The sequence below is a fragment of the Carlito syrichta genome, unplaced genomic scaffold (genome assembly GCF_000164805.1).
Source record: "Carlito syrichta isolate Samal-C Ts95f unplaced genomic scaffold, Tarsius_syrichta-2.0.1 Scaffold305701, whole genome shotgun sequence".
Lineage (NCBI taxonomy): Eukaryota > Metazoa > Chordata > Mammalia > Primates > Tarsiidae > Carlito > Carlito syrichta.
Window position 1 is genome coordinate 116,150 of NW_007249797.1, and position 13,346 is coordinate 129,495.

The 13,346-nt window shown below is 33.4% G+C and overlaps 1 protein-coding gene across 1 annotated transcript in view; it reads right to left on the reverse strand.

Annotated features, from left to right (window-relative positions):
* Positions 1–13,346, reverse strand: part of PTPRC (protein tyrosine phosphatase, receptor type C) — a 117,347-nt gene that overhangs the window by 27,809 nt on the left and 76,192 nt on the right. The window contains exons 12-15 of the mRNA XM_008062424.2: positions 11,500–11,619; positions 6,308–6,463; positions 4,713–4,924; positions 2,174–2,234 (exon numbers count right to left, since the gene is read on the reverse strand). Of these exons, the coding sequence (XP_008060615.1) occupies positions 2,174–2,234; positions 4,713–4,924; positions 6,308–6,463; positions 11,500–11,619 (549 nt within the window). The remainder of the gene's footprint in view (positions 1–2,173; positions 2,235–4,712; positions 4,925–6,307; positions 6,464–11,499; positions 11,620–13,346) is intronic.

Consider the following 13,346-nt stretch of genomic DNA (forward strand, 5'->3'; position numbering starts at 1 on the left):
AAAAAAAAAAAAGATATTTCCATGCATGCAAAAATCAAAATATTTATTCTTACACTAGAGTACACATAGCAGAAAATCAGATAAGAGAAAATGTTAACCCTCTTATCAACAGGGTGCCTGAATGAAACATAATTGTATACCTAACCCTTAACTGTACCCCACAAAACCCTAATAAAAAATATTTTTAAAAAAAGAGAAAATGTTAAGATGGCAGGTAAGAATTCAGATCAGAGCAAGAAGAAAGGGGCCCTTGGAGTTCAATTGAAAATGTTATCCAAATATAGGAATGTCATGCTAAGGAACTCAATATTACATTTCTAGTAACTGTAGCCTATCAATTCACATACCAAGTCCTTTCCTAAAATAGATATCACTATTTTAAAAGTAACTGCTTTTTTTAAATCTCTTATGAAAATGGTAGCAGGGAGTGAATACATTTTTTAATTTGCTAACAATGTTAGCAGAGAGCGAATACATCTTTTCTCCTTTATGGAAAATAGATGTGGACTCTTAGCTCCATTGAACTGGAAGTCTGATAAAAGTGGAAGATGATGAGCTGTGTAACCAGGCAATATTGCTAATGGTAAAATGTTCATTGATTGCTAAACTACTTCTGGACAGGGGATGCTATACATGAACCCTCTTGTCTTCATGGGAAGTCCTAGATTTGGGTTTCCCTGAGTACAGTGCCCTATTGAGCACAGCCCTGTGGACTTGTCTGGATGCCATGTCCATTGGACAATTGTAAGAGATCCTGGTTTCTTTCTAAATGAATCTCCCACACCCACACATGTGGTTTCATTCTTTCACATCTCTGTTGCCTTTGGGAGCATCAAAGAATGGTCCCCAGATTGCTGTGTCCAGTGCTATGAGGTCCCACAGACTCCCTTGCTAGCAGGCTACATTTCCTGTTTTTCTGTGTTTTTCTGAGGGAAACAGTTTCAAGTCTGGCCTAGTAAGGTGTGAATATAAAATTTTCCATTGTGTCTATGCCTGCCAAGAGATGCGGTGCAGCTATAAAGTATTTCCAGGAGAGGAAAAGTTCAATGACACTGTTATTGTTGTAAAGATATAAAAGAACAGGCTAATATGGAAATAAAATAAATGATCTCTGACTGAATTGTTTGGTATTTAACATTAAGAGTTTTTATTCCATAAATTTGTATAGAAAGAACTAAAACTTTACACAGTACTTAGTAAAGCAGTGGAAAATAAGGTGTTTTTGTGTCTTTTTATTTGACTTGGGAATCAAATTTGCCACTTTTAGATCTTTCTGTATGCCATATACAATCTTGTATATGGCATACAGAAAGATCTAAAAGTGGCAAAGGCAGTATCAGGAATAGTCTAGGGTTGATAACAAATAGTCTAGGGTTGACACAAAAGTTTAAATGATTTAATTTTATTTACAAAGTTAGCAAGTAGAGAAAAGCTTAAAATAGTATAAAGTCTTCTTGCTCCATAGGCTCCGATCAATAGGTAATGTTGTAACTCTAGAAAGTGCAATATTCAAAATTGTTTATATATATGTATACAACATATACACACACATCCACGTTGTATATGAAGGAAACTGTAAGAAGAACTGAAATTAGAAATGGCTAAAAGAGATTGTTTGGTGAACAGAACAGTGAGTGAGGAATGTGACCTGCAATTGTTATTTGCATTATTATAATGAAAGTTAAGTAATTTTTATGTGCATCTTTACGTTTATTGAAATATTATAAATACTAATGCTTGGTAAATGATTAAATAACTACATTGTATAATGGAATACTTATTATAGCTTCAATTAGGTAAATCAAAACAGATGTCCATCTAAGGGACAGAATAAAATAGATAACAACTGCTAAAATAATACATGAAACTATGTTAATAGCAGGAAGAAATGTCATAAACATAATCATAATTTGATAATCTGTATGTATAAATTAACTTATAAATTCAACAATCCTTTAATAATTGATCTCTTAATTTGAATTTGATATATATTTTTATATGGTGTTCCTTATTTATGTTTTTCCAACAGTAAAAAAATATTATATTTATGGCAAGTATGTAACTTAAAAATTTAACAATTAAATGTGAGTATGCATGTAAAATAATATAGCTTTGTAGGCACTAGTATATTTCTATACATAGATATATAAAAAGTAGCCAAGTAATAACTTACAAGATGTTGATTGCCATGTTTGAGCTGGGTCTCCAAAATATTTTCCATTGTAGCAATTAACCTGAATTGTAGTAATAAAAAATTAATTTAGTTTGTCAGTGTGAATATGTCATACTGTAAGACATGTACTATTTCTTATACAATGCTATTTATTTTCATAAAAATTTACTGATTTGATTTCATTTAAAATTGAAACTTTAAGGTTATTTCAGTATGTTGTCAGATATTTTTGAAAAGACAATAAAAGAGATATAAAGAATGTTATCTCAATTAACAATAATAATATTAATAGTTACAATCAACAAAAAAAATGAAACTGGATGAAGAAATAAAACCCAACACATCAAAATATTCATAATTTAAAGTTAAAATTTCCCATTAATAGGCTAGTGTCTTCACATTTTATTTAAAAAGGAACTTCAAACATATGCTATTGACAAATTATACATAAAATGCACATAAATTTTTTTAAGGGAAAATGGATACAGAGTAAAATTTACACTATAGAAATAACTAGTGTCAACACCTACGTGTCTCTTGAATTTAATACAAATAAAGTAAAATCAATTTAGATATACAGGGAAACTGAAAGGAGCAAAAAAGTGATGAGAATCTTTGACCAAAGTAATTTAAGTAAAAATAGAACTGAATAGTATTATTAAAGGAGTTGCTGATAAATCTGACAAATATATACATAAACTTTTGCCCTGTAGAGAATATACTATTTGCCCAGTTATCACAGAATATTCATAAATATTTATCATACCTTGAGTTGTAAAAATATTCTGTACAATCCAAAAGCAAAATTATAAAATCCAACTGTTTTTAATAAACTAATAATTAGCAACAATAAGAAATTCAAGCATCATAAATGTAGACACACTCTCTTAAATAACAAATAAATTAATTTGTTTCAAATTGAAATTGTAGAGTCATTAGAAATTATCAATAAGAACATTTTACTTTAAGAACGATTCATTAAATTTTATGTGGAGACATTTTGAAATTAATGATAAACAATAAGGACATGGGATACAATCAAATTTTTACTAAATGACAGTTCATAGCCTTTTTTCCTCTTTGATTTAATAAAAAAGAAAACTTATCAATATAATTCATCATATAAATAAATCATACCACAGCATCACAACTATGGCATCATCTATCATAATGCCATAACAATTTGTGATATAATTTAACCTACTTTTTCAGTTAAAAGATTACAATTGTAAAAACATTTTTTTAAGTGATAAAAGATATGAAGCTGTCAACATCATATTAAATAGTTAACTTTGGAAATATCCATTGAACAGGAATAAAAGTGACAGATACATTTGTATAAAAACAAAAAGGGGAATTGGAAATGACTTAAAGTCTATTAAGAAAAGTAAAAGGCAAACTATAAACTGAAAACATTTACAACACATATGACAAAAAAATTTAATATCATTTATATCCGAATACTAGTTCCCCAAAAAAAACTGAAAGAAAGAGAAAAAGAATAACACAAGAACAATAACTTATTTTGCCCTCAACAGCAAGTGAAACATTAAAACAAAAGCAACACCAATACCATATTTCACCCTCTAAATGTCAAAGACAATGAAAGACTTGTTCAATGTTGGTGAGCCTCTCAAGAAGCAAACATTTCATACCTTGATACAAAAGGGTAATTTGGTAACTTTCATAGAAAAAAATGGTGATCTAAAAAATTGTAAAATACAAGTTAATCTCTGTTGACCCAATAAAGGTGTTTCCAGGAATTTATCAAACATAAATTATTAAAGACATATTTCAAGGATTTTGTTATTTACCAATAAGTGTGTTAACTTAGTGTCGTTTGCATTAGAGACCAACATAGCAATAGCTAGCAGAAAGTGATAAAGTCTTATAATAGAAACATATGCAACCACTAAAAACTACATAACAGTAAAATATTTAACATGGGAAAATGTGCATGATATACTGAGATATAAAAAATACAGTTTACCAAACTGTATTTCAAATGTTGACAATATATTTGTTAAATGCACATACATGTATATTACATATTATGAAACTATATATACAAATTATGATCAATAAGTTGTAAGATAATAGGTATTTTTAATTCCATGTTCACCAGTATTTTCTAATATTTATTGCAAGTATTTTCTAACTTAAGTTACCTGTAAAATTTTTGCAGTTAAAAATTCACATTAACAAAAGTAAAAACCCAAGACAAAGAAAAAATCTGGCAAAGTAATAATCTGTTTTGCATAAAGTGTAGTGCTTCTTAACACAGGAGCTATAATTTAGCTGTAATTAAATCATTTGACATTCTGAAATATTTCAATGAAACATTTACTTTAAACTAATTTTTTAGTCCTAGGGATAGAAATTTTAAAGTCAAATTTTTGAGACTTTGAAAAAGTTATTCCGTTAGGCATCAGAGCTTCTCTAGCTCACAGAAGCACTGGTTTTAATGTTATTCAAGTACTAGGTGTTAATCATTATAATGTATTTTGGTACTATAGTGATATAGAGAGCAGAGGCTTACCACAAATGTGTAGACTGTTGAATAGTGAAGATCTGGTACATGGAAATGGCATCTAGTTTCATTAAATTTTTCAACTGTAATATTTTCAGATGTGACGTTCAAATGGTATTCGCAAGAATTGGGGCCGTTAAGGTTGTCGGGAGGCTCACACTTGATAAGAATACTATTATCTGAGGTCGCGGAAGCATTCAAATTCTTGACCTTGCTTGGACCTATCACGATAAAGAGAGGTTTGTAATTTATTTGTTTGTTTTTTTAATGTATGTTTAGATTACTTGACAATGCATGTGTGCAGTACAAAGCGTTTTAAATCTTAGTTTGGGGATTGTGAAGGAGTAAGTTATGAAAGCACACTTATTAAAAAGCTATGTCAAAACACCAAAAATAAGTTACCTATTCATTCAGTAAGTATTAGCCTATTGGTTGTACATGAAGCCTTGAGAATTCATGAAATCCCTGAAGAATAATCCCGGTGTACAAGTAGAGAACAGAGAAAAAGGAAGTGGAATGGAAGGGGAGGAAAGGAAAAATAATGATGATTGGGAAACCACCAAGGCCTACCACATAACCCAGGCCCTCCTTTCCTGAGGTGCTTACACTATCCTGGTAAACACCTAGATGGACTCTTCAGGTGTGGCAGCAATTTGTCTTCCACTTCTGTGGTATCACAGAAACTCAGGAAAATAACAAGAGCATAGGGCTCCAGGCCTTGAACTTTTTGCACCAGAATCTAAATGACATTAAGAGTATTTCATGTTCAACCCTGAATAGGACAACATTTCTTTTTTTTCTTTTTTTTCTTTTTGAGTTGGAGTCTCACTCTGTCGCCCAGGCTGGAGTGCAGCGGCCACTCCCGGCCACCGCAGCCTCGACCCGCTGGGCTCCGGCGATCCTTCCGCCTCCGCCTTCCAAGTAGCTGGAACTACAGGCACGCGCTACCACGCCCGGCTGATTTTTTGATTTATTGTAGAGACAACATTTCTTCATGAGCCTGGAACCCATTAGGGTCTCTGGAGTCATAGATACTGCCTCGCACAGTGGCATTTCTTCTTCCCTGTCCTTGATGGAGGTTAATATCCACCTCAGATACAGCTTTGGGTCTGGAAAATATGGGAGCATCAGACATGTGGCAAGACATACATGTGAAAGATGGCAAGTGTGACATAAAATAAAATAGTGAGTAGTTCAGTGTAGCAAACAGAAGAAAATGCTAATGAAATATTACATTTTAATGAACTGTTTATCAGGTGAATAGAATAAGTCAATGCTTTGTGGGACGTGTTAGGTATCTGAATAAAGATAACATTTCTAGATAGTAAAGACAACAACAGACAATACATTTTTAATCTAAGTTGATAGGTACTTAATTGCCTGAAATCTTACAAATTGTACCAGTTAATATGCCCTCGTGTTTCATTCTTACAATTTTATCTTAGGAAGACAGAGAATCAGGATAACAGCTTTTAAATTATTTTGTTTAAAATTGTTATAAATACTAGATGTTAACAAATGTTCCAGGTCATTATGCTTCCCAAATGAAGCCCAAAGATAGGTGTATTGTAGGTTAAAAAGTTCATTTAAAGCATATGACTTACGATATGCTTTTGTTTGGAAACCACACGTCACAGCACTTCCATTACGTTTTATTTGTGCATTGTTGTAGGCATATAATGATACACTATAGTTTGTATAAGGTTTCAATATCTTCAAATCATGTTTTGCAGTGATGTTACTGAGTATGGAGCAGCTTTCTTTATCTAAAAATAAAAAGGAGTTAATTAGCAAATCATTAAATGTCAGGATTACCACATTTTAATTTGGTCTCTACATGTAAACACTACAAGCAGATGTCAGATTAGTGAGTGATTAAGAGATAAGTATGACTTTGATACTCAGAAGTATATCCAATTATCAACAGATTTATTGAACAACTTTAATTGTACCATAAAGTCTAATTCTCAAAAATTATGGTTTCATAGCATTAATTTGGTACATAAAATATTTAATAAGTTCAGACACATTGTATAAATGATCTCTCTTTATTTTCTAAGAAAACACAGCCCTCAGTGGATATTACAAAAGTCTTGAGTGATACCATAAAAGTCTTGAGTTGTAATGTTTATAGAACGATTATTATTATTATTATTATTATTATTATTATTATTATTATTTTTGGTGAATCTTTTCTGATACTTAACCTCCAAACTTTGAACATCAATATTAGCTACTGTTTTGGATTTTGGACACAGGATCTATTTGATCACCAATAATTAGGTCAACTGTACCATACTAATTTGAACAGTACAGTAATTTGTGGGGGCTGTAAGAATGAGAGAAAACATCACACTGGCAGCAGAATCTGTGTAGCTCATTGAAAGGTGAGTGAAACTGAGCAGGTGTAAGGGAGAAAAGGAAACATTACAAATGAAAGAAAGAATGTTTTGAGTTTAGGGACAAACCTGGTCAGGACAGTGGATACTATGAGAGGAAGGATCTCGTTAAGAGTCTTTTATCACAGACAGAAGAGTTAGCATGTATTAAGTGGAAAGAAAATCACTAGCTGCTGACTATTTTTGACTAGTCAAGTGACATCAAGAAAGATAGGTTAAAGGAAGATTTTAGTGACAGCATGTTTCTGGGTAGAAGTTACAGGGATAATAATAATACCAATGATAATGAAAAACACTCACTCACTCAAAGTGCCAAGTACTGTTTTAGGTGGTACACATGAAGTCATTAATTTAACCATCACCACAATCATAAGTTGACCTTGGTATTATCCAGTTTTGCAGATGAGAAAACTGAACCAACGTGAGAACAAGATATCTGTCTATGATCTCACAGGAAGTATAGAACAAGCCAGGATTGAACCCAGGCCTTGAGGTTCCAGCATCCTTGCTCTAGTTTTCACCACTTCATCTACTATCCAATGGGGGACAAGAGCCTGCAGTAGGGACAAGCTTGGTCTTTGTCATGTATACCTCACTTCTCTGGTGCAGTTGGGTGTGCCAGTGGATTCAAGGGAATAGTAAAGAAAAATCCTAACATATGCTTATGTCACTTATCCATAAAGTGGAGATTATAGTCATATCTCTACCTCACCATGAGATTCTAAATAGTAAATGAGATAAAGTGACTATTCTAGTCTCGCTAAAATGATCTATGTCTCAGAAATCCCCAAAGCCAACCAGCTTAGTTCTGTCCTGTCCCTGGTGAGAATCTCTTTGAGGGCCAGACATGTGTGAGTTCAAGAGAGGGGAGATCGGCACCCTCTGACTAGGGTTTCTGGCAGTTCCTTAGGAGTCTAGCTTCTAGGCCAGTGCCTGAATTCTTCTTACTGGGATAAAACCCAAGTGTAGATGCTGCTCTGAAGATCAACCTGGCTTCTGTTCAGTGACCTAATTTTGTAGGTTTATATGTGTAATCTCACCATTCTGTATCAAAACAAATTCCACTTAGGTAGATCTATGAAGTTTTTATCTTAATCAATGTGACAGAAGTCAAATTATTGATTTTATTTTTGAACAATACATTGTTCAAAAGATATTGATGCTTGGGAGATTTTTATAAAGCAGTAATTAATCAAAGGTTTCAGTGCTTACAAAGGTGGATTGGAATGTTCTAATATTTGGTTGGAAGGCCAAAATACTATATATGGATATTCTTTCTTCCTCCATGTTTTTAAGCAATTTTTCTGAAGACTCTGACATCAAAGCACAAGTTATAAGAGACAAATTAAGAATGTATTTGAGCCGGGTTCGGTGGCTCAGCCTGTAATCCCGCGCCTTTGGGAGGCTGAGGTGAGTGAATTGCCTGAGCCCGCGGGTTCGAGACCCACCTGGGCAGCGAGACCTCATCTCTATGGTAAATCAAAAAATCAGACGGGCGTGGTAGTGCATGCCTGTAATTCTGGCTACTTGGAAGACTGAGGCGGAGGGATCGCTGGAACCCAGCAGGTCGAGGCTGCAGTGGCCGGGAGCAGCCACTGCATTCCAGTCTGGGCGACAGAGTGAGACTCCAACTCAAAAAAAAAAAAAAGAATGTATTTGACTAGATGCTTGAATTGTTTTTTTCCTCAGGACAAGAGGGACATGTGTTTATGTCATGTGTGTTGCACTGGAAATCCCTGGGAGGACATTGGTTTCTCTACTTGTCACCTCTCTGTTTTGTAGAAAGTACCTCAGGAAATTCATTAGCAATTTCATGATTTAGACTTCTCTAAAGTATCCTCTTGAATATTATTTCAGATAGTGTAAACCTGTTGATCCCCAAAGGATTTTTGTGCTAAAAAAAGTAAGAGTTTTCCCCTAAAAAAATAAAAAATAAAGCATTACACAAGATAATTTTTAGCAAGGTCATTGTAGCCTTGGAAGGAGCATATTATTTTAGTAACTTTTGAAAAAAGATTCCTTTGAGTACAATAAAGTACAGATCTCTTCCAATTATGGAGAAGCTTCAATGTCACTTGGCATCACTAAGTTAATGACAGAAAACTGCAGTTCTTTGAGATATCATGCTAAAAATGTGAAAAACACAGAAGTAGAAAGACTACAATTCAAGTTGTTGAACTTGAACATTTGTCATATGTTTCGTTAAACTGTTTCATCACATGAACTATGAATTAAAGTATGCACCTCTCCTCTCAGAGTAGCTATTAAAATATTTAATAAAAATCTTTAAATAAAGCATTACAAAAGGACCCTGATAAGCTGCAAAAACTAAATAAATATCAATAACGTTTTCTCCTTTTTTAACACTTAGCTTTCAGAAATACTAAAATAATTAAGATAAAAATAAAATAAAAATTAATATCTGATTTAAAAGTGTATCAACTGCAAATATCATAGACTTGCTTCCTGTAAATTTTGTTTTCCTTTTTTGAGGTGGAGTCTCACTCTTGTTGCCCAGACTGAAGTGTAGTGCATTCTCACAGCCACCGCAGCCTCAACCTGCTGGACTTAGGCAATCCTTCTGCCTCAACCTTCCAAGCAGCTGTAACTACAGATGCACATCACCACGCCCAGTTTGTGTATATGATTTATTTTAGAGATGAGGTCTCACCGAGTTGCCCAGGCTGGTCTCAAACACTTGGGCTCGGACAATCCTCTCACCTTAGCCTCCCAAAGTGCTGGGATTACAGGCTGAGCCTTCATGTCTGACGCTATTCATTTTTAATAATGATTTTATTTGAAATAATGAGAGTAGTCAAAAGAATTTCTTTAACAATACTATAATTCTATCAACTCTGCTTAGATAAAATGGGATAATCATGGAATACGTTGGAGATGAATGAGAAAACAGAAGAAGAACACACTCTGTTTACCGTAGGCCTGGCTCCAAAGAGCACTTTACAAAATGTTAGTGTATGATCCACAGCTGGATTCAGCTATCATTTAACAGTTTTAGAGCAAAGGTCACACACAGCCTGATTTTGTCCAGCCTCCCTTCTCTCCCTTCCAACCCATTCAAGTATGATATTTAGACAGCTATTAAATTTGGGCAACACTAAATAAGAAAAAGCCATACTAGATGCAAACAAATTTAAAAAGCAAAACTGATCAGACTGCTAATAACTAACTTTCATATCCTTCTTACCCTATCTATGAGATTTTACTGTGGAATACAGTGGAAATGCAGCAATTTAAAAAAAAATCTGTGTAAAATACAAGGGAGCAGTAAACACATCAAATTTTCACCACATTCTCTGGCACACAAAATGCTCTTAGTAGAAAGAGTACAGAAACTGAAGACCACAGCAAGAGATAGTGAATAGAAAATTCAGAAAATAGAAAAACCAATGTGTGTTTCACAGGAGCCAAAGACAGTTTGTAAAAGGAGCGTCCGATGAGGAAGAAAGTATCTAATTGTCTTCTTGTTGGTCTTCCTAGAATTTCCTTTTTTTTTCTTTCTCATAGACCTAACTTTTGAAATTACCATAACGTTAGTTATCTTGTACATATTTCTTCTCCATAGCATTTGAATCCTCTTATGCTAATTTGAAAACTACATGTGTATTTAACTTTGCTTTAGTAGTTTGATTATTAATACTCAAAAAAACCCTAGCAAAATCAATGTTATCAAATATAAAATTAAACACTGAAAATAAATAGCATTTTTCTTTTCAAGACTGGAAATTTATGTCTGGTTCCTTCTCACATACATACGTAGTGACAGAATTCTTCGAAAGTTTTAGTTTACTCTTAGTTGAACCTATAGGTAAAAGATTAGAATGGGGTGAGCCCAGTTGTTAGGCTGCTCAGGATTTTTGACTGCATTTATTTCTGCAGAAGTCTAATTCTAAACTAGAACTATGTTCCCAAGATTCCACTCAACTGGCTCAGTGGCTTATTGGGTCCATGTTCATTGTATTCACCCAACATTTGTGCGTATTAACTGAAGCAACCTTTGCAAGGTGTTTACTTGTTTGTTGATTTGTTTAGAGGTTGGAATGCCAAGTTCAAAACAGTGCAAATAACTTATATAACATTTGCAAGACAGAAATTAATATCATCTTCTATAAATTTTCTTTCTTTAGAGTACAAAGATTGGAACTAAGACAGATCAAGAAAGACAAGCAAATATTGAGGATATTCTGGGCTTTGGTCATTGCTGGAGATGGAAAGTTTTTAGTAAATGGAAACAGTTCTAAAATTAAGGCATATATTATGCTTATCCAGTGTCTGTGCAGAGAGTTCTATAACTCCGTGGCTCAATTCACATTTCCAGTACTTTCAAATTCTTGATTTCTCTTTCTTGATATAAAAAAATTAAATTCTATACAAATTACCGGATTCATTCTTAAAACAGAAAGAATAATTGTGAAATGAAGTTTCAGGATGATCCCAGGTCACTACTCCTTGGAATGCACTTTCACTAGTACAATTGATATTCTGAGGCTCTCCTGGAACTGTTAAAAGAATAAGAATATGTAATATGAAAAATAAGACATGAAGAAAACATTCTTCATATTATAAACATGCATTATTAACAGTTATATTTGGTTAATTATAAATAAATAATGAAATTTACATAAAGACAACTAGGCTTCTTTAATTTTCTTGGCAGTAAATTACTTTAACAAAGTAAATGTCACACCAAATTACCAGTGTGGAATCCAAGCATTCCACTGACTTGAAGATATCTTAGAATCTCCTCTTCCTCTCATATATACTATTGTCCAGAAATCTTGGGATTTCTAGATTTCACTGTGCTGAAAAACTGAAATTTTTAACACTGTTAAATTTAGTAGTCATTATTTGAGTAGTACTTGTCGTTGCTTCCAGTAACTAGTCATTAGAACCTGAGAAAAATGTAATAAATGTTTAAGTAAAATGTATGAGGTAGAATTTACATTAAAATGTACCCATTTTAAACATAGCTAGATGAGTTTTCACAAGTGTGTGCTTTCATATAACCACCACCACAATCAAGATATAGAAAATTTCTATTCCAGAAAGTTCTTTTGTGCCTCTACCCAGTCAATTCACCTCCTCTACCCAACCCCACATACCTTCTGATCTAGTTGCTGCTACTATAGATTAAATCTGTTCTTTCATTCATTGCATATTGAATACTAATACAATTAAACAAGTTGAGTACTTATAACATCTAGTATATTGCACTCAACATGACATTCTGAAGATTCATTCGCATTGATCCTCATGTCAATACTTACTTTTTAAAAATACATTAGTAGTTATTGGAAATATACCACATTTTATCTATGATTCAACAGTTAATGGACATTTGGCTAGTTTCAAGGTTTTGGGTTACTATGAATAAATCTGCTTGTCTTCATATGGACATTTTATTTCCTCTTTGGTATATACCTAAACTGAAATTGCTGAGTCATTGCTTCACATCCGTACCAATAGTTGGTATCATTAAGTCTTTTAAAAGTTTAGCCATTTTAATAGATGTGTAATATCATCTCAGTGTTGTTTTAATTTTCATTTCTCAAATGACTAATGAGGTTGAGCATCGTTTTATGTGCTTATAGGCTATTTGTATATCTTATTGTGTAAAGTATATATTATAAATGTTTGCTTACTTTTAATTGAGTTATTAGATGCCTTTTGTTTTGTTTTTTGTTTGTTTGCTTGTTTGTTTTGAGTTGGAGTCTCACTCTGTCACCCAGACTGGAGTGCAGTGGCACACTCCCGGTTACTGCTGGGCTCTGGCGATCCTTCTACCTCAGTCTTCCAAGTAGCTGGAACTACAGACATGCGCTACCACACCCAGTTAGTTTTTTGACTTATTGTAGAGACAAGGTCTCGTCAAGTTGCCTGGGTGGGTCTCAAACTCGTGGACTCAGGCAATCCAATCACCTCAGCCTCCCAAAGTGCTGGGATTACAGGCTGAGCCACCGATCCTGGCCAGATACCTTATTTTTTTTAGCTGAAACAGCTCTCTATATATTCAGGAAAAACTTCCTTTGTTGAAAAGGTTAATTGTGATATATTTTTGCAATCCATAACATTTTTTAATTTACTTAATGGCTTCACTCAAAGAGCAGGAATGTTCAATGTTGATGAAGTCCAATTTATCAAACACATTTTTATAATTCTTGTTTCTTGTACCCTAAGAAATCTTTGCTAAAGGCAAATGGATATTCTACTATCTTTTTACTTAGAC